General features: G+C 32.4%; 1 protein-coding gene across 1 annotated transcript; it reads right to left on the bottom strand.

The window, feature by feature from the left end:
• Positions 1-1,636: 1,636 nt before the first annotated feature.
• Positions 1,637-19,743, bottom strand: LOC143047793 (uncharacterized). Its single transcript, XM_076221052.1, has 12 exons — positions 19,653-19,743; positions 17,264-17,407; positions 16,614-16,693; positions 15,651-15,722; positions 14,963-15,110; positions 13,864-14,010; positions 7,267-7,340; positions 5,450-5,521; positions 4,324-4,489; positions 3,166-3,266; positions 2,526-2,628; positions 1,637-1,885 (listed from the first exon to the last, which is right to left on the bottom strand). Exons 1-12 carry the CDS (start codon positions 19,675-19,677, stop codon positions 1,656-1,658), a joined length of 1,362 nt encoding a protein of 453 aa, XP_076077167.1. The 5' UTR covers positions 19,678-19,743; the 3' UTR covers positions 1,637-1,655.
• Between the last annotated feature and the right edge of the window lie 588 nt (positions 19,744-20,331).

Here is a 20,331-nt window from a genome sequence, read left to right on the forward strand (position 1 = left end):
ACCAAATCTTGTCTTAATTTTGTACTTATCGTCCTAATAATTTAAAGAATTATATATCAGAAAATCATTTCTTAAGCGGCACCCTCATTAAATGAGTGGAAATGCTTTAAATTGAATGAATTCTTAACGTGTTTACTTTTTTTTCTTTTTTCTCTTCGCTTCGATAGTACCCAATTTCCGGTGGCGATGATACACAGTGTAGACGATATTTAATTTGCATTATATTGTCGGCTTTTGAGTTTGATTATTCCTTTTGGTATTATTTGCTTCTCTTTTAACAAGAGTCAGATGGTATCATTAAATTTAAGTACTTTAGTAGATCTTGAAATATTGCTCAGTTTTGTTGATCACAATTCATCTATCATAGTTTTCAATAATTCATGTTTCAATCACATTATCATTTTGTATATCTAGTATTGATGATCTTACTTACTTAGTTTTTGTATGTCTGTTACTAGTTTGAAAATTTAAAAACTGGCGATTAAGGGCTATACTGTAATAGGTGAATTATACCTTGTAAAAAACATATTTACATAGTTTTACAGAGATGAATTGTTAGTTTTAAAATTCCATTGTTACGCATTATACTAGTTATCCTGACGTTTTTTTGCATAAATTGTCAACTTGGTTTTTTTTTAACATTTCGTCTTAGACCTCTCCCACCCCAATAAAAATCAAATGGTTAATTCATTTTACACGTGTCTGGCAGCCTCTGATAACTTTGAAACCACTGGGTCGATGCCACTGCTGGTTGACGTTTCATCCCCGAGGGTATCACTAGCCCAGTAGTCAGCACTTCTGTGTTGACAAGAATTTATATTATATGGTCATTTTTTTTTAATTTACTGTTTGCAAAAGTATGAATTATTCAAAATACTAAGGATGTTCTAATCGCAGGCATAGATTACCATAGCCGTATTAAGCACAACTTTTTAGATTTGTGGAACCTCAATGCTCTTCCAACTGTGTACTTGTTTTGGCTTTCTTACTTTTTTGATGAGTCTTATGTAGACGAAACGGGTCTCGTGTATCAAATTATAAGCCTAGCACCTTCGATAATTAATTATACCGGCAAACTATTCCGTACACTGCTGATCTACATGTATCTATTTGTACAACATTTCCTTTCTCCATTTAAGCTGTACCACAAAAGTTTTTTCATTTACCTTGGTAAATTATTGTATATGGCGGCATTTTGTTCTAGGTTATTAACAAAATCAAAGGGTGCTACTAATGTAACAAATATGCTCACCCTTCTGGAGCATATGAGATAACCTCCACGTTTATCTAGTTACTAGTATGTATTCTATGATGTGTTTTGTACGTGTGGTGTTTGTTTGTATGTCTATTTTTTCATTTAAAATAGCATATGAAATAAGAGACATTCCATTTAAATGCAGCTCAGATGTTGCTTAAAAAAAATGAAAATTGCATTTTAGGATTCATTGATGGTTTCCTCACTGATTGACAATTATAACAGTAGTTATACCAACCATTTAGAATATGAGATGTGTCTCGTGCACATATGAAGAAGGATTTGCTCACCATTTAGTATATGTGTCCCCTTTTTAATTGTGTTGCAGTCAGAAATGTGTTGTAACGTTATCAAATCTCCTTCATTATAAATTTTCAAAAGTAAGTGTATCTCAAATTTATTACAATTTACATACAGGAGTTAACTTTGTTTGGCAATTTGCCGCAGACAATAAATCAGTGCTTGTATGGGAGTTCCCTTTCAACATTAAACAATCATTAAAACTAATGAGATGAACATGATGAGTCAACTCAGAACTTATTCTTTGTTTTGTAGTTGACCACATCCAATAGTGTCCACCAGATTTGAAGGCAGATGTGTGTCCGACACCATCTGTCCAAAAATCCAATGCTGTAATGAAAATAAATATGTAGAAAAAATAAATCTAACATGACACAGATAAGATGATTGTTTTCATGCTAACAATTGATCTACAAGCAAATGATTTTGACAGAACGTTATTTATCCCATAGTTTCAACCTAAGGTAGGAGATTTCTAATTAAAAGCAATTGCATGTCATGACTTAACAAATTTATCAAACCGTACAAAATCTCACACTTGCTAATATCATCTACCTCTTTTAACATCCCTAGATTTAGATATTTTTAAGTTTAGACGAATTAAATGCTACACCAAGGATGTTGTTTAAGGGTAAACGAAAGACAACCCTCGTGTCAATTAATGTGCAATAATTATTTTTCTTCGTTTAATGTACTTCCTGACATATATCATTTATATGTATTATGCAAGAGTAACCTTGATCAGTTTTATGATTTTTAAGTGAGAGGATTTAATTTAGCTAGCTATAAAACCAGGTTCAATCCACAAGTTTCTACATTAGAAAATGCCTATACCAAGTCAGGAATATGACAATTGTTATCCATTGTTTGAGCTTCTGATTTTGCCATTTGATTAAGGACATTCCTTTAAATACACTAGTGTTTGATGAAATGAAACCAATCGTTGGTTGTATTGATTAAATATACTTACTTGTTGAATTGGATTTTTCTGAAAGAACATGTGAGAACACATGTTGCAGATCTCTCAACGAACTGAAGTCTGCCAGTCTAGTACATTTACTCTTGCAGTAACTCTGAAAAATAAATAAATTCATGTTCTTAGATGCACGTTGATATAGAAGGATTTTCACATCAGCGTGGACCACCGTTATAATTTTGATGACAAGAATACTGAATCGTTTACCTGAAACTTGTTTGTCATCGGCTATCGATAACAGTGATTTTACGCTCACTCAGTCTGTCAGAGGCTTTCCAATGGGGATTAAATAGAATAAAATAAAAGAGTGTCAGAAGTACATGCAGGTGCACGAGAAGAAAATAAGAACGTTTAAACATTCAATATTAAAAAGGTTAAGTTCCCTGCTAATTATTCGTATTAATTGATTTAGGCGTTGAGAACCTTTGGCGACCTCATAGTTTAAATACAAAACATGAGAAAACTTGAACATGGTTATGATATTTCATGATGAGAGAATGAATTGTTGTATGCAAGGCTATTCTGAATGGATTAATCTACAAAGCGAGAACACTTTAAACTTTTATCAGCTAAGAGACGGCTAGCTTTTTTTTCGAAAATATATTACTTGTTTATTTGTTCAACTCATTTTTACCTCCGCATCATGCCAGTTCTTCGCTTCTTTACCTACATGGTAACACGAATGATAAAGCTGAAACCCTGAAGGACAATGTCTTGACGAATGGTGACCGCAACCTACAAACACGAATTCGCAAATATCTCATAAAGTAGTCAAAACCCATCTTTTGGTGACGAAATTTGAAATTTGAAAAATTTGAAAAAAACATTTCGTTTAATTGTATTATTTCTATATTACTTTTGGTGTTTTATATAAAATCAAACATCAGTGTTACTTTGAATGTATTAAGGAATTGAGAAGCTAAGATAAAAGACAGTCGAAATATTCCAAAGGGATATTCAAACTCATCAATAGAAAACAAACTAACAAAAGTCACTTAAAACAAATTCTCAATTGTCACTTAAAAAATAACTGTCAATCGTCAAATAGATTACCAGCGATTGGTAATGTTTACTTGAAATTTTTTTTATAAGACTACCAAAGAAAAAAAGATGTTATAAGACTCCAAAACAAAGCTAATATACTATTCCACAACATTTTTTAAAAAACTTTTTCCAGCTGTCTGGTTATTGATTCACATATGGTTTTGCTACAAATCGATTTTTTTTCTAAATTCTAACTTGGTATTTAGTAAGGCTATTCTGCGGCTATAGAACAGTAGCATTCATTGTCTTTACAATATTTTTGATAATTTGCGAACCATTGCCTACAAGTATCATAAGGACCATAAAATCTTCACAATCTCAATCACGAGTTGGTTCATCATTATTAAATATCCGTTTCAAAGATGAATAGCGAATATATTCGAAATGTCTTTACAATACCGTACCCTTTCCCCCGATCTGACCGATCGAATTAGACTTGTATTTTACTAACATGAGCAAGAAGATGGGTGTCACATGTAGAGCAGGATATTCTTAACCTTTAAGAGCTGCTGAAATAACCCATATTTTTGTTGAGGTTGCTCAGTGTTTAAGTTTTCTATGTTGAGTTTTGTGTACTATCGTGTGTCTGTTGCTCTTTTGTCTTTTTTAATCATGGCGGTGTCTGTTGCTCTTTGTCTTTTTTAATCATGGCGGTGTCAATTTATTTTCAACCTTTGAACTTTTTGTCCGTTTGGTATTTTTCGCCTCTCTCTTTCTGCTCAATGTTTATAAATCATTACCAACTTACCAGTAATAACAGTTGTAGGAACTTGTGTTGTTGTTGTTGTAGCTGGTGTAGTTGTCATGCCATCATTGTCGTTACAAAGGTCATAATTGCAACAACCTCCTTTTAGTTGTAATTGTTGTCTTTTTCCAAATATTTGCGGGCTTGATATCATGAATCTCTGACAAAGCTTTAACAATAAAAAAAGGCAATATATAGTATAAAAATTATATCTCTCTCTCACTCCATCGATAGATCAAAATCAAATTCTAAAAAATGAAACAAAATAGTTTGCATGCATTAAAAGGCGGACAGTCAAACTCATAAATCGAAAATAAACTGACAACACCATGGCTTATTCGCATTTAAAAAAAAAATAAGCACCAGTAATTACAAATTTAAGTTTCGAACCTTTCAATGTCCGTGGTATTCATATATTGAATTTATGGGGCGATATGATTTTATTAATAAGATGATATTATTTTTATATAAAGTGCACAAATGTGCTATCAGTCTTAAATTTGACTAATCAATTTATCTGATCCTAATTTGCCATTGTACAAATAATCTTGGTCTAAACTGCTTAATGTCTTGACATATATCTAGGCTAAAGTATTTGAAACAAATAAGAGACATAACAGCTAGCGCTTTGTGTAAACATTCAGATTGCTTGCACTTTTCAGCTCACGAGATTGAAAGAAGTTTGAATACGCGAAGCAAACATGTAAAACAAAATTCAAATGAAATAAATAAATAAATACTGATACAAGTATATCTACACTTTACATTAGAATTCCTCATTCCAAACTTAAAGAAAAATTGGAAGAGTTGGTCTTGCTTCTTTTTTTTTTTTTAAATGGCCATTGTTACACGTATCTTGTCTTTCGGAGGAATAAATCGTCCTTTGTAAAAAAAAATCACCCTGACTCCATCAAACCAACCTTATCAAGATGCTTGATTTCTTGACAGACAACATTTTTGCTACGTTTGGAGGACGTGTTTTTCAATAAACAATTGGAATTGTCACGGGCACTAACTGTTCTCTTCAATTCATTTTTTTTTCTATCATTAAATCAGTACTGCTGTCTCAGAAAGTGCAAGAATCGTTTTCTATAGTAGCAAATCCTTAGGCAAAAAAAACCCATCATACCTGATCATCCATACATCCAAGTCTGTATACCGGTCTGAGATCAAAACTTAATGTTTCAAGAGAATAACATTTCTGAAACAGATTATTAGATAATGATAAGACACAGAATACATTATTTTCAAATTTCCGCTTACATTTGATATGATGTCTCAATTTTGCTAAACAAACAATTATTTAAATTTGTACGATACAATTTTTAAAGAAATATAAGTGCATTATACATGTAACACAATTAATTAGCAGTAGATTGTGTTTTCTTTTATCCTTTTCTTTAAACTTATTTTGCGGTTTCAAAAAGTCGGACTCACAGTTTTTTTTATATGTTTCAGACTTACTGCAACAGGCCACCGACGGGCCCTTAAGAGAAATGTTGCAATCAAAACGGTTCTATAACATACAAAGATCGTGACTTCATCCTTACACGGGATATTTACACCAGATCCGACCCCCTCCAAACCACATTCAAATTGGACCTAGCTATGTATTTATACATCCCACATAGTCAAACGGGCACTCACTTTAGCAAGGGCGTGACTACCAGAATGAAGAAATGAGGTATAACCACACTTATATACAGTTTTTATACACCAGCCTTTTTAAGTTCTGTTTCTTAATGTCAATAATTAGTTAACTGTTATGTTGGTTAAATGTATCGTTGACTGTTGTATTTATAGTCTATTGTCTATTGTTGGCTAACTGTATCGTGTACTTGTGTATTTTAAGTGCTTTTGTTTGAAAAACTGTTTTTTTAATATTTGTATATTCATACTGTTTAGGAACGTTATTACCAGATTACCGTTTAAGTTTAGCTGGGTTTCACTCAAAATTGTCTTGTGAAAAACATGTGCCAAGTCAGAAATTTGGCAGTTGTTTTACACTTGTTACGTGGATCGATAACGTTTGATTTTATCAGTTTTAAGAACTTCCCTTTTTTTGAATTTGCCTTGCTGATCGATAGTTTTGATATACTTTTTTTTATTCGAAATGACCTTGGATTCAAGACATTGCAGTGATAAACTCTTATCCTGCAATTGGGTGTCCTACTATACAGATACAGCCGCCCTACAGATATCGCTATGCTGTATCTGTATACTATACAGATATCTCTTTAAAGCTCCGCCCACTGCCGGACTGAGTATTGTTTGAACCTGTGTGACCTCAGAATGTATATTCCAGTTGCATTCCAATCATGACGATAACAATTGTCGATTTCAAAACTTGAATGTGTATGATTGTGTTACAAAATCAACCATGTCAATTTCAGCATGCATGTTTAGTGAATGTCAAGTCTGAAGCGTAGGATATTTGTCAACTCGTACACTTCTGTTTCACAATGTTTTGTTATTTGTTTTTACTGTTGAAATTAGTTGTTATGTTAAAATAGATAATTATTCACCTTGAGCGATGTATTATTGTTGACCATTCGAGATTCTTTTTTTGCGAACCCGTCTTCAGCGTATTGTGTATTGTGTGGTTTTGATATTACTACGCGGGCCTCAAGGGATTACAAATCGAAAATAAATGCTAAATATGTTAGTTTTTGTGTATTTCAAAACACAAACAATATACAGAATTAATTGCAGGATAAAGACAATAACTCTTTAGTGTCTTTAAATATCAGCGGTATTTGTACTCGGCTCGAAACAGGTGAAATAGCTCGCCAAAAGCTCGCATACACCTTGTGTCTTAGCCTCGTACAAATACAGCTGATATTTAAAGACACTAAACAGTTATAGTCTATATAATTTCGTACAACTTGCTTCAATTTCGAGATTTTTTTCCTAGAAATTATATCTCCCGCATTCAAAACAGCTTACCTTGCCCCCTTTACATGCGGTGGTCGCCTTGCAGTCATCAATATGTTCTATGTCATTACAACTATTACATCTAACTACAATGGTAGGAAATAAAAAATATATATTTAACGTGGAAAAACATTAGGCACGAATCTTTTTGAAAAGAACATACTTACGAATCGTTTCATATAACAGAAGAGTCAAATACGTTTTAGACATACATACAATAATTGCTTAATTTTACAAAACTTCGTTCTGATGTTCATTTTGATACAAAAAAAAGCATAAGCCCTCTTTATCTTTTACGTTACTAGTAAAAAGACATTTTTTTAAATTTATTTATGTCATAAGAATGCTTACATCTTGTAACTTATACCTTAGATATATCACTAAGTTCAACATGCAGTAGCCAATTTCTGTTATCTTGGTTCTGATTTCCAGTCTATTCAAAAACTTTATATTTTGTTTGTTGCTTCTCCGTTAAGCACGCAGCATTTAAGAGTATGAGCCCTGAGTCATAATATTGTACCAGTTAGGTACGCATATCTTCCTGCAGATTGTTACATTGTGGGCTAGTATGTTAACAAACCGCGGAGGTGTAGGCTTTGTACAATGCAGAGTCTGTAATCTTTACAAATTCATGCGTTTTCGATCTGAACTTCATTTTAAAGGAGCAGATCCGGTAAAATTCGAAGTACATCTAATGAAAACTTTTGATTTATCTTAAACACTTAAGTGACTACTTCAGTCGATTCAATAAGTTTATGTTAAAAATTTGGACTCACTTGGTCATCAAAGACGCTCAAATTCAAACTTAAAAATGTATCATATATATGCCTTAACATGTCACTTTTCAGATGTTTTTTTGTCTAAGATGGAAGTGGCCGCATTCTTGTTCAGTCTAACCCTTTATATATGTAATGTTTTATCATCAAATACAACATATATTCAAATATAAAGACTAAAAACGAATGCAGCCAAAAAAGTCTTTCATTTAAGTCAAAGGACGTCTTAAAATTAGCACCAATTTTTAAATTGTGAAGATTTCAGTAATATTGCATGAATTTATGATGCTATTACCTGATGAATGTGCATTATATTTTCAAAAACAGCCCATATTTATAAAACATAATTATTCTACTATGATCCAAATATCAGCCAAAAATTTACTTTTTTATAAATTTGTAAAAATGCTATATTTTGGGGCCAAAAAATGGTCTTACCGGGCCTACTCCTCTGTCACCGGACGTTAAACACCATCATTATCATTATATTGATCGACTTCTAAATAACATTGCATACACCCAAAATACATGTTGGACCTGTTTTGAATTGAACGGACATGTCTTTACATTTGCAACAGTTTGCAAAGTCCAGTGTATGTAAAGTGCGGATCCTAAAATATCATTTTCACTGTATATGCCAGAAATTTTTGATGTAGAATGATAAATAAACAGAAGACCTTTTTTTATTTTTGAAGAAAATGAAGAAAATTAGTTAAAAAGTATATGTTAAAAAACACATTATACTAATAAAACAAAGTAAGAGATGCGAACGGGGTTTTTTTCGCGCCTAATCCAAATAGCTGTGAAGTATATACCAAAATAGGTGATTATTTAGGACATTTCACGAACAGATCGTGCAGGTGTTTTATAACTAACAGGTAAGATGTTGTTGCAGAAAAAATATTCATTTCAACACAATTATTAAAGTTGTGTAACGTAGAATAGGTTTTGTCATTCAGTTTCTTCATATTGAACTGAATTCCACCATGATGCTTTCTTTATGCGAGTTATGTTTACTGTCGAATAATGATACTATTCTTTCATTTTCACTGTAGAGCGATTCATTAGTATTGATATGCGGCGCATTTTCACTGTATGATATATTTATTTTTTATCTATTACAGCGTATTTTTAAATACAGGTTAAACTATGCCGATACATATTGTTTAAAGATGTCAATCTTATTTACAAAGTTTGTATGAACAATTATACAAACTAAGCAATCAAGTCAACCAAAGTTTTGCTTTACATGCATTAGGAAATTAGCTGTAAAGCCTTAATTTAGCCGACTTGCTCAAACAATAGATAAAGTAAGAGACGGATTTGATAAAATTTAACTTACGGAGGAAAGTTTGGTTTTAAAACACTCTAAATAAATTCAATAGAAATAACATTTATTTCAAATGTATTCCATTTTTAAAATTTCTTATGAATCGTATAGGGATCTTTATCCGTGATTTTTTTTTATCCATTTCCATATCCTTGTTTTTTTATCCATTTCCATGACACTTCACCACGCAAGGGATAAAAAACACACTTTTTTTAATATATTTATAATGGGCTTAATATGAGTCAGAAAAGAGTAGAATAGTTGGTCGCATTGGGGTATAAGCGTGACGCGGAATGCCGATTTTTTTGTAAGCGTGACACGTGAAAGTCAAATGATTGTGTCGTGAAAACGAGAAATAAAGTATAGCGGGACACGGAAAATTTAAAAAAAAGGAGAACTGCATAGTATAAGCGGGATACGGGAATCTGATAAAGCAGTAAGCGGGATCAGGGATCAGACCCCCCCCCCCCCCCCAATGAGACCCCAAAATAAGATATTTTTTTATCTTCATCCTATTGTTACAGTCATGCCTTCAATAACAAATGTATCCCATGCATGCATTTTTATAGACAAAAAACCTTATGGATATTTGGGGTTCTTTGACATGCTGAATCTAACATTGTATCCAGTTTGGGAATTTTTACCAAGTTACCGAAATAGCCCACATAGAGGTCCAAGGGGTCTAAGATCATCAAACATGAATTGTAGCATGCATGTTGTGTACAATTACCCAAATGTGCATTGTTTGACCTCTGTGGTAGTATCCATTCGCGGATCTAGAAATTTTTATAAGTAGGGGTCCAATGACTACCTAAGAGGGGGCCCGCTCCAGTGATTCCATATAAAAGTAACCAAATGTTTTCCCAAAAAGGGGGAAACCCCCTGTCCCCCTAAATCCTCTTCTGGTATCGAGCTGTTCATTACGGATAAAAAAAAATGTATCAAGGGTGCTCTACTTCACGTACCAATGCAAACAAAAAAGTTCGCCCACACCTTACATTTCATGTTTTAATGACTGTGGATAATTTATGTCACATACCGTTTCACTTTATACAGTTAAAATCATGCAAGCAACAATCGAGTCAAGAACATGTATATGCTTCTTGCAAATAAAGTATTCATTCATTCATTCATTCATTTGTTTCAAGTGCATTTATCACATAATTCTACAATAAAAATTCCTCGCATCTTCGAAAATTCCACATCAGAAATGACTGCACTCTCAGTGATAATTCATCGCATCTATAGTTAAAATGGATCGCTTTCAAAAATCGATATGCTATATTATGTTGCTTTTATAACACTTATTTGAATTTTAATGCTATGTTTGTACATAATAAAGACATATCACAATGAAAATATGTAAAATCTTTCCTTCAAATCAATTAATTTGGTATTTTCAAAACGTAAACAAATACAGTTTTCCCATGATCCTTTATTCTACAATAGACATACCCGCATATGACAGTGAAAATGAACTATAGCTGGATTCGTACTTTATATACACCACGGGTGTCATTCGGTTTATCGAGAGAAATGGGCGTGAAAGAATATCTAACGGCGGTCAAGTATTGAGAGACGATCGTGAAAGTTCTGGTAACGGATCGTGAAAGGCATTTAATGTACATTTTAGTTCAGAATCTTTGAAAAAATCGCTAAATTTTAAAAACGCGAAACAAATCCGAACAAAAAAATATGTCTGTCAAAATGGTATAACTTCTTCAACATAACTGTGAAAGAAGATAAAGAAAATATGAAGTACTTTTTGAAAAAACACAAAAGGCGGAATGCGTGTCTATGAAATTAATTACAAATAACACGCTTTGTGTACCTATAATGGTCATATTTCAGAATATCATGATATATTTGAAATTTAATCTTTGGTCTATCTGATAGTACAGTAAAATTAAAGTATGTTCGTCCATTAAAAGCGTTAATTTGTTTATGAAAACCTTGAATTTCTTGAATTTCCATCAAACTTGATCGTGAAAGATCAGGCAACATATTTTTTTCGATCGTGAAAGAAAATGCGTGACCAGACTTTATACTAGTAATCAGAAATCAGTATTTCTTTTACCATTTAATAAATCTGCAAGTGGTTGAAGCCTGTAGCTATTTTGATAAGGATGAACATTAAAGCTATTATCTTTTTTTTTCTATTCAACACTTAACCTCGAAAGTTAAAAAAACCCAACTAATAACGTGTCTAAATAAGTGTGAACGATTCAGCTCTTTGAATCGGTCTAGTGCAATTCACGCACACAAACACTAGTTAGCCAATAATATGGATATGCAACGTTTAAACCAAAATGTTATCAATCAAACAAAAAATCATAGCAAAAACAGCACATTTCATGTGTAATATTGGATTGAACGATAACCAACATTTTGTGCAACAGAACTTTTTAAGTTCTTTATAAACAACGCAGGTAAGGATTGATTTAACTTTATAGTACATATTATAGAATACCAAGCGCAAATGCTGTAATGTCTTGATTGCTTTACTTATGATAGTATATTTGTTGAACGTCTATAATATAAAGGGTTTTACTAGAAGTGTCAAATGCGCTTAAGATTATCAATGTTTCATAAAAAAGGTCAAGGTCAGATGAACCATGCCATACAGATCTCTACAAATATCCCGTACACCAAATTAATGTGTTCCGATCTTTACAGTGCCTTAGAAACTGACAAATGTAAAAGTTGTGCTTGGCCAATTAATTCGAAACATAAGGTCAAAAGTATATGAACCCTGACCGACAGCCAGACATAGACATCTTTCTATCATTTAATAAATCAAACAAAATTGAAGTCATCATGGTCATATAAGAAACATGAAGACAGACATGTATACCATACACGAAACATATTGTCGCTATTGCATACATGTATATATTCAAAAGGCCAAACAACATAAAACAAACATTGCGGAATGATGCATGATAATGAGTTCAATGTTAGTTGAAACCTTGCACAAGTCGAAAATATACACCTTACAATCATAACAACAGACATATATCCTAAAGCTTAACGAATCCTCGATACGGACTTGACCACTAAAATGAATCTTCATCCATGAAATGAGGCAAATTCAGGGTCAGGTGAATCCTGTCTGACGGACATTTAGTTTTTAGGATCCAATATACAAAATATGGGTATCCTATAACTCACGATAAGTGAGTAAATCGACGTCACCAGAATCAGTTGTCAAACCTGGTGCCAATTTTTTACCATCAAATGTTAGTGCAAAAGAATTGGATGGATTCGTTGAAACAACTTTCTTAACCAAATTTACCGGGTCCTTTAATATCGGATAGATTCAGATCTGTGTTAAAAGTCTCGATATGAATATGACTGGGAACGGCGAAATTGATGAGAGCGTTGTCGGGATCATAAAATCCTTTGCTTGTATCACATGATTGGCCAGTGTTCTTATATCCAGTCATAAACCTTTGAAAACGGATACCGCATTAATATTGTTGTGGGTGTACTCCAAAACCTTAAAATGTCACAAAACAATAAAAAGCAAATATTTGAAAAGTCGAATTTCTTATTTGCTATTAGATTGAAGAACATTAAAAGATACTGTAGGAATCCAAACCTTGCTATTTCTTTGATAACAATTAGTAATAAGTTTACTATCTCATTCATTTCCACATCATCTTCACAATATTCGTGTGTTGCTTCTGTAATAATATTTTCATCTTCAACCTCTTCCATTGGCTCACCTTCACTGGATTGTTTTTTTCGGCGTTTTGTCACCCACTGTCTTTTCTTATTGCCATAGTTGTAATTTCTTTTTCTTTTCATTTTCTGAAAATATTAATACTTTGAAATGCTTAAACCTATGGAGGATATTGACCTATCTAGTAAGTCTCAATACCAATAACAAATATCAATCATCATTTAAAGGAAGAATAATGTGAACGTCTTCGTAGCATCAGATCTTTCACGATCCTTTTCACGATCTTCAAAAATGCGGTACGTGATCTTTCACGATCCAAAAAATCAATTTTGTGTGAATAGTTCTTTATTAACCAAGTTTCAGATTATATTTATACAAAATAACTATGAGAACTGTTTAATTAATTCAAATACAATGCCCTTATTTTGATAAAGGTATTTTATCTAGTCGAATTTGTGAAAAAATCGTGTTTGTTTACATTTTTTATGTCATTGAAATGTCGAGAAGCAATCTGCCTTTTGTCGTTTTGTAATAACTGTGTACTTTTGAAACTGGATATTCTGACATACTGATCATAATGTTGAACCATTTTGACAGACCGTTTTATTTTGTCGTAAATGTGTCTGTGTAATTAATTAAATTAGAATATTTACTGACCTTTCATATGTCTTCTCGATTAAATTTCTTTCACGATCCGTTACCAGAACTTTCACGATCGTCTCTCAATACTTGACCGCCGTTAGATATTCTTTCACGCCCATTTCTCTCGATAAACCGAATGACACCCGTGTACACTGTCTATATAAAACATTACTCACAACAACTTTTACACATCAAGGGACATAACTTCGAAGCAGCACATGTATCATTCTGACAGAAATCTGGATTTAACTGTATTATACGTGTACAGATACTGTCATCAATATTACGACAGTCGTTGATCAACGGTGAGATAGTTGTTTCATCTGCGTTTGAAAAAGATAAAGACGCAAATTAGAATCATTTTTATAACAGCGTGGACCACCGCAATACTTTTGTTGGTAATAATACTGAATACCTTAAAATTGTTCGTGGCTGGCCATCGATGACAGTGATTTTACTCTCAATCAATCTGTCAGAGACCTTTCAATGGGGATTTAAATAGAATAAAAGGATAAGTACATGCAGGTGCACGAGTGAAAAATAAGAAACTTAAATGTATTCAACAGTTACCTTCTGTGAAATCTTAAATGATAATGAATTAAAAACAGATTTTAAAAGATCACTTTTGTCTTTAAAGCATTTGCGTATTTTTTTGTATGAATAGTATCAATCTTTAGAGTTACCTGTACTGTCTAATGAAATACATGTTTAACCCTGCCACATTTTGCATGTGCCTGTTATTCAATGGTTGTCGTGACACTGTGTTGCATATTTGTTTTTCGCTCATTACTTTTGGCATGAATGAGGCCATTTGTTTTACATTTGTCATTTCGGAGTCTTTTATAGCTGACTATGCAGTATGGGCCTAAGTTGCTTATAAAATGTAAACGTGTTCATATTTTTTTTTATATATGTTACACTTATTAATATATACAGAGCGTTGCAGTTTCTTTGTATTATAAACTCATCATAGATACCAAGATTACACCAGATTGTCTACACGACTCATCCGTAACGCTCGAATCAGAATTATTCAAAGGCCTAATAAGATCCAAATTAAAGAGCATTGAGGAACAAAAATTCCAAAAATTATTTTTCCCATATACAACTAAAATAATCTGTGCTAAGATAAAAAAAATTCTGATAATTCAACAACGAAAAATTGTTGTAAACAAAGAATTTATGATTATGACCACTTGAATGATTATTCATGCCAATACCGAAATGATGACGGTTTGAATTATATTATGTAGGGTTCCTTATAGTAAAACGCACTTGATGGTGGCGCTGTGATCATCTGATGATTATGTTTTACATATTCAATTGCCTCAGGAGTCAAATTATTACATCTATCTTCATGACAACATGCAGCATCAACTTTGAGACTGCGTTTGACATTATCACCAAAGTAACCTGCACAGAGCTGTGAAATATTAAAAATTCAAAGATAACTTTTATGAAACAAGATATGGACACAAATACCTATTTGGTCATGCGATCATGAAATCATACATAGCAGATCATATCATATCAATAGCGTCTGATACAAGCAAGTTAGCCTGTTGCTTTTGTTCACATTGAAAGTATTTATAAGATTTGTACTGTTACCCTTTTCCACATCCATATTGCCAAGTAAGTAGTTCTCGTAGAACTGTTAAAACCCAGTGATGTACTTTACTGAATTATTTCATGTGGCTTTTTTTTCCGTCAGAGCAAAACAAATATAAACCCCGATCAGAGATCATTACGTATATTTTCAAACCTTCAGTCACAATAAAAGCGTATGATCTCAGAACTAATACAAAATCGTGCTTCATACCTGAACAAAAGTCTTGCATTTAAATAATTACAATGTTGTTGGATTAGATGGGCGTCAATGAAAGTGAAACCAAAATTTAAAAAAAAACAACAACTAAAAACCAACAAAAGACATATAGGTTACCGTTAATATTATAATACTTACATTTTTTGTAGCACATCCTAGTTTATATATTTCTCTAAAATCGTCAGCAAAAGACTGCGTGGTAAAACAATACTACAAACAAAATTCCTAATAGTGAACATATATAGTACTGTCTTAAAATCATTCATTCAGTGAATAACTTAGCAAGTGTGTAAAAAACAACTTATCTAATACTCGGCTTTGTGCGTTCCTGTTGTAGGTAACCGCAATTATTTAGCGTGTTGTTTTAAAAAAAAATCCTGAAAGAGGCAAACAAATTAATATAATACAGCATTTATTATTATTTTTTTGTTTAACGTTCAATTTTGTTTATCCAATTACGGATTACTCCTTTGGGACCCCGATTACCCAATAGGGCTCTTCACGGTTAGTTCGGCCATATTGGATAGGGGGCATATTTTCATAACAGAGGTAAAAATGGTGTGAAAAATACGGGAAAACATCATTAAAACAGAGCTGTTGCTTGGAAACACACATAGGATTTCCCACACTTTCATACCATTTCCACCTCCTTCCAAAAAATCTGCCCCCTATCCAATATGGCCGAACTAACCGTGAAGAGCCCAATTGTCTCAGTAGTTTATTTACGGTGATCACTAGCATGTAAACTATGCTGCGGTCAGTTCGAATGTCGCTCATGTGAGGTGCTTTCGGCTCCAATTTCTCACAGGAGGTTGGTCGTTTTTTATGATAATTATATAATTGTCTTCCTCCACCAACAAAATCTGGTCTTCGTGATATAGCCGTAATTGTGATAGTGGTGTTAAATATCAACAAAGTTGAAACAAGTATAGGTTTCTAGTGCAGTTTGTTTTCAATTAAGTTCATGAATTGTGTTAAACTATTATTTTGTCTTTTTAATTTTTATTTTGTGGAATTCTGCATTATATTATTTTAAAAAAAATCCTATTACCTTACTTCGTACCAATCGTTTTGGGAAAGGAATATTTTAAAAGCACTTACATGGTCTTTTGATGGACATTCTACCACGTTTGTACAATTCTTTGGATTATCTACTTCATGACACTCGTAACAACTAGTAGCTGAAATAGTTGTTCTTTTGTAGATTATTACCATAAATGATAATTCATATTTTTATTAATTTTTACTGAACAGTAAGTTCTACTTCGCTATCTGTGCATACTTTTTTTTTATTCATACACCCATTTCTGGAATCGTTTTATAAACCTAGACGATTTGCAAAACTGACTATAACTGGGAGATATCAATGTGATCTCAACCCAATGACAATAATAACCAACTCATCTATTAAAATTTGTATAAATTTGCAAACGAAAAGAAAACTTACAGACCTTATGATTTCAAGTCGGTGTAAATTGAAACTTTATGAATTCTATAAAATATGTGTGACATTTTATAATTGCGAAATTACCAAGCACGAGCCTGATGTCTGAATCAAATAATGGCAATTTGAAAACATTTCAAACTCATCACATACCCATGAGACTAATTTTCCACAAAATGTCATGGCCAGAATCAATAAGGCATATATCGTATGACTATGCCAAATGTTTTACATTATTTTTCTAGATTTACTTTTAAAACACGTGTTTGTTATATCTCTCAAGTACGTGAATATAAAATCTACCTACGACAGAGTCCACAACTTCGTTGACACAATGTTGACAGACAGGTGTCGCTGCAAAACCCTGGATACTTCTGAATTAGTTGAGAGCAAACCTGGTTTTCTATGTCCTCACATCCAAAAGTTGTGTTTACATAAAATACCAACAACACTGTCAAAAGGAATAAAATGAGATGTAAGAAATCGTTTTATGTACCCTGAAAGTTAATCGTCGATTCTCGTCGGTCTTGATTAAAATAATGTCCTTACGTAAATCACAAATTTCTCTTTAAAATTTATATATATATTTTAATTGTTATTAATAAAAGGATTCGTAAACGTACTTATGAAACATGACATTTCTAATACACACACAAAAAAATTAGAACGAACGAACGTACATCTGTACACTCTAGTAGCATGTGAAAAATGAACTATAAATGGAAAACCAAAAAGGACATGTTTAAACCTTTTTGTCTTTGATTTGTACGGAGAACTGAAAACGCCACTTTAAAATTAAAAATATTAAATTGATCATTAATTATTAAGTGTTTTTATTCAATCCAATTCATCTCAATATTTTATTCAAGTCTAATCTCTCAATCGTACATATAACACAACATTACATTTATGATACATAGATATAAAAAGAGAGCAAGTCTGCACATAATTATAAGAGACCATAACATTAAAAACATTATATGAAAGAATTCATCTATTATAAAACATGTTTATAAGAACATTATTTACGGTATAGATCAATTCTACGTCTATCGAAATAAGATTACTGGCTTTGGCACAGCTACGAATCATATTATCGTCTGTATATAAAAAAACTATTTTTCCTGTTTATCATCTAAAGACATAAAATCACTATTAAAATGCGTTGCTTCATCAAATACTAGCCGTGGTGTAGTGGTTAGTGCATCAAACTACTAACACAAATGTTCCTGGTTCGATTCCCGTTCCGGGATGAAGATTTCAGGGACCGAAATTCCCGCTCTCTCTTGACACCATTCGCGAATATGGTCTTCAGAAAACGATGATAGTCCGTCGGAAGGGGACGATAAATGGCTGACCCGTGTTATGAGAGAGACATATCTCTTGCACGTAAAAGACACCCTTGTAGATTTCGAAAAAGAGCAGGCTAATGCGGCTACACGGCAGCACTCGCACCCGCAAAGTGGAGAGGGATTAATATAAGCTTCAATAACTTGTTTCCCAATCCACTATTATAAATAAATATGTTTAAACTGAATAATTTGTTTTCTAAAATCGTCATATAAAGGACACGATAAAAAAAAACATGGGCTTCATCTTCTATAAAAATATCCATACAATTATCACAGACTCGATCTTTTAAAACTAATCTTTCAAATCTCCCCGTTTCGATTCTTAGTGGTGCTACACCACTACGAAATTTTGCAACAGAGCTCCTTTGCGAAAATGGCATTGGAATTTTACAATAAGTTGCCGTTTTAAAACTGGTCTAAAACATATTACATGTACGAAGTTTGTCACCACCTTTGCCAGATAAAGCTTTCTGCATATCAGCCCAGGTAAATGAACCCATGGTATTGTCTAGAATCTCCTGATCATTCAGTCTTAGCTTTCTCCAAGAGTCTTTTGCAATATATTTCGAACACAAAGCTGGAAATTAGAGCCCTTCGTACATATCAAAAATGAAAGTTTTCAGAGACATCCTTTGGTTTTATTAAGCTATAAGCCTGTAAGTAGCCTTACTATAATTCAGGCGTGTTGAAATAAATATAATAAAACAATATTTTTATTTACTTTTATCGATGTCGATTCACCAACTATAAAGATATAGAATCGTTTTCGATACAGTCATGTAAGGGGTTATATTTTAGTACAACAAGTTACGATTATTTGTAGGAGTCTGAGATAGATTTCTGCCTTTTTTCATTTTACTTTTACTTTTTTAACATGGTGATCATTTTCAGAGTCTTTAAATATTCAGTTTTTATTATATTTAACTGAGAAATTTTGAATATCGAACCGGCTGCTGCATGTGCTGGGTAGAGACTGTTGATTAATCAATATCGAATAAGAAATATAGCAAATCGACCGCTAATTTTCCATAAATTTAAAAGACTACTGTATGAAGTATGTACTATTTGGAATTCGTTAATTTGCTTGTTTTTTTAATACGTTTGTTTTCTTATTGACTTATATATTCCCAACGCCTGCTTTATTTCTACTCTACTTCTGATTAGAGACTTTCCGTATGGAGAAGAATAAATTAACACGGACTTTTTGTCAGTACTTAAACAGTAAGCCATTCAGGTTGAATAAACAGTTATTTTTTTCCGTTAAATTAAATTTATGAATATGAATTTTGAAACTTTGGTGAATACAATTGAATACATGAATTATAAATTCGATTGACTATTTACCTGTCAAAAGTGTATACTTGTTCATATTTGCGTTGATCAACGATCACTTTGGTTGTGATAAGAAATTCGTGACTGCATTATATAATAATCTGTATAGTATGTTATATTACAACAGATATGGAATAAAACATGCATATTCTAAAGGAATACCCATCTGTTCAATTTAATAGATTACGTACAATTCATTACTTTTTATTTTCATTAGAGAAACACATGTGATATAAAAGAGTTTCTTTTTTTTTTTTTTTTTTTTTAACTAATCTGTATATACAATATTTTCTTGACCTTCGTTTCGTAAAAAATCGTACTACTTAAATTGATTGTAAGTCATCACCAATTCAGTCAAATCAAGTTTAGTCGTAAGATTTTTGTGTGAAGTGCAGACCTGATCAGGATTAAAAGGGTGAGAGAAAATATTAAAATATTAGAACCTCATCTGGGATTATCATTACTTATCATATTCTATTCAAATGTCAAGACTAGCCGTGATCGGATTAACGCAAGTGCTTTTCTTTATTAATTCCCCGATGAAAGGAGTAATGATGAAATAGTCATGTACTTCTGTTTGATTATATAACAGATTAGAATTTGTGAAATTGATTTTTAATTATTAAATAATTTCTTGTTTGAACGGCGTTTTTCAAAATACTGTGGTAAAATCCTCCTTGTTTCGCAAAGT

The sequence above is a fragment of the Mytilus galloprovincialis genome, chromosome 10 (genome assembly GCF_965363235.1).
Source record: "Mytilus galloprovincialis chromosome 10, xbMytGall1.hap1.1, whole genome shotgun sequence".
In the NCBI taxonomy this organism is placed as follows: Eukaryota; Metazoa; Mollusca; class Bivalvia; order Mytilida; family Mytilidae; genus Mytilus; species Mytilus galloprovincialis.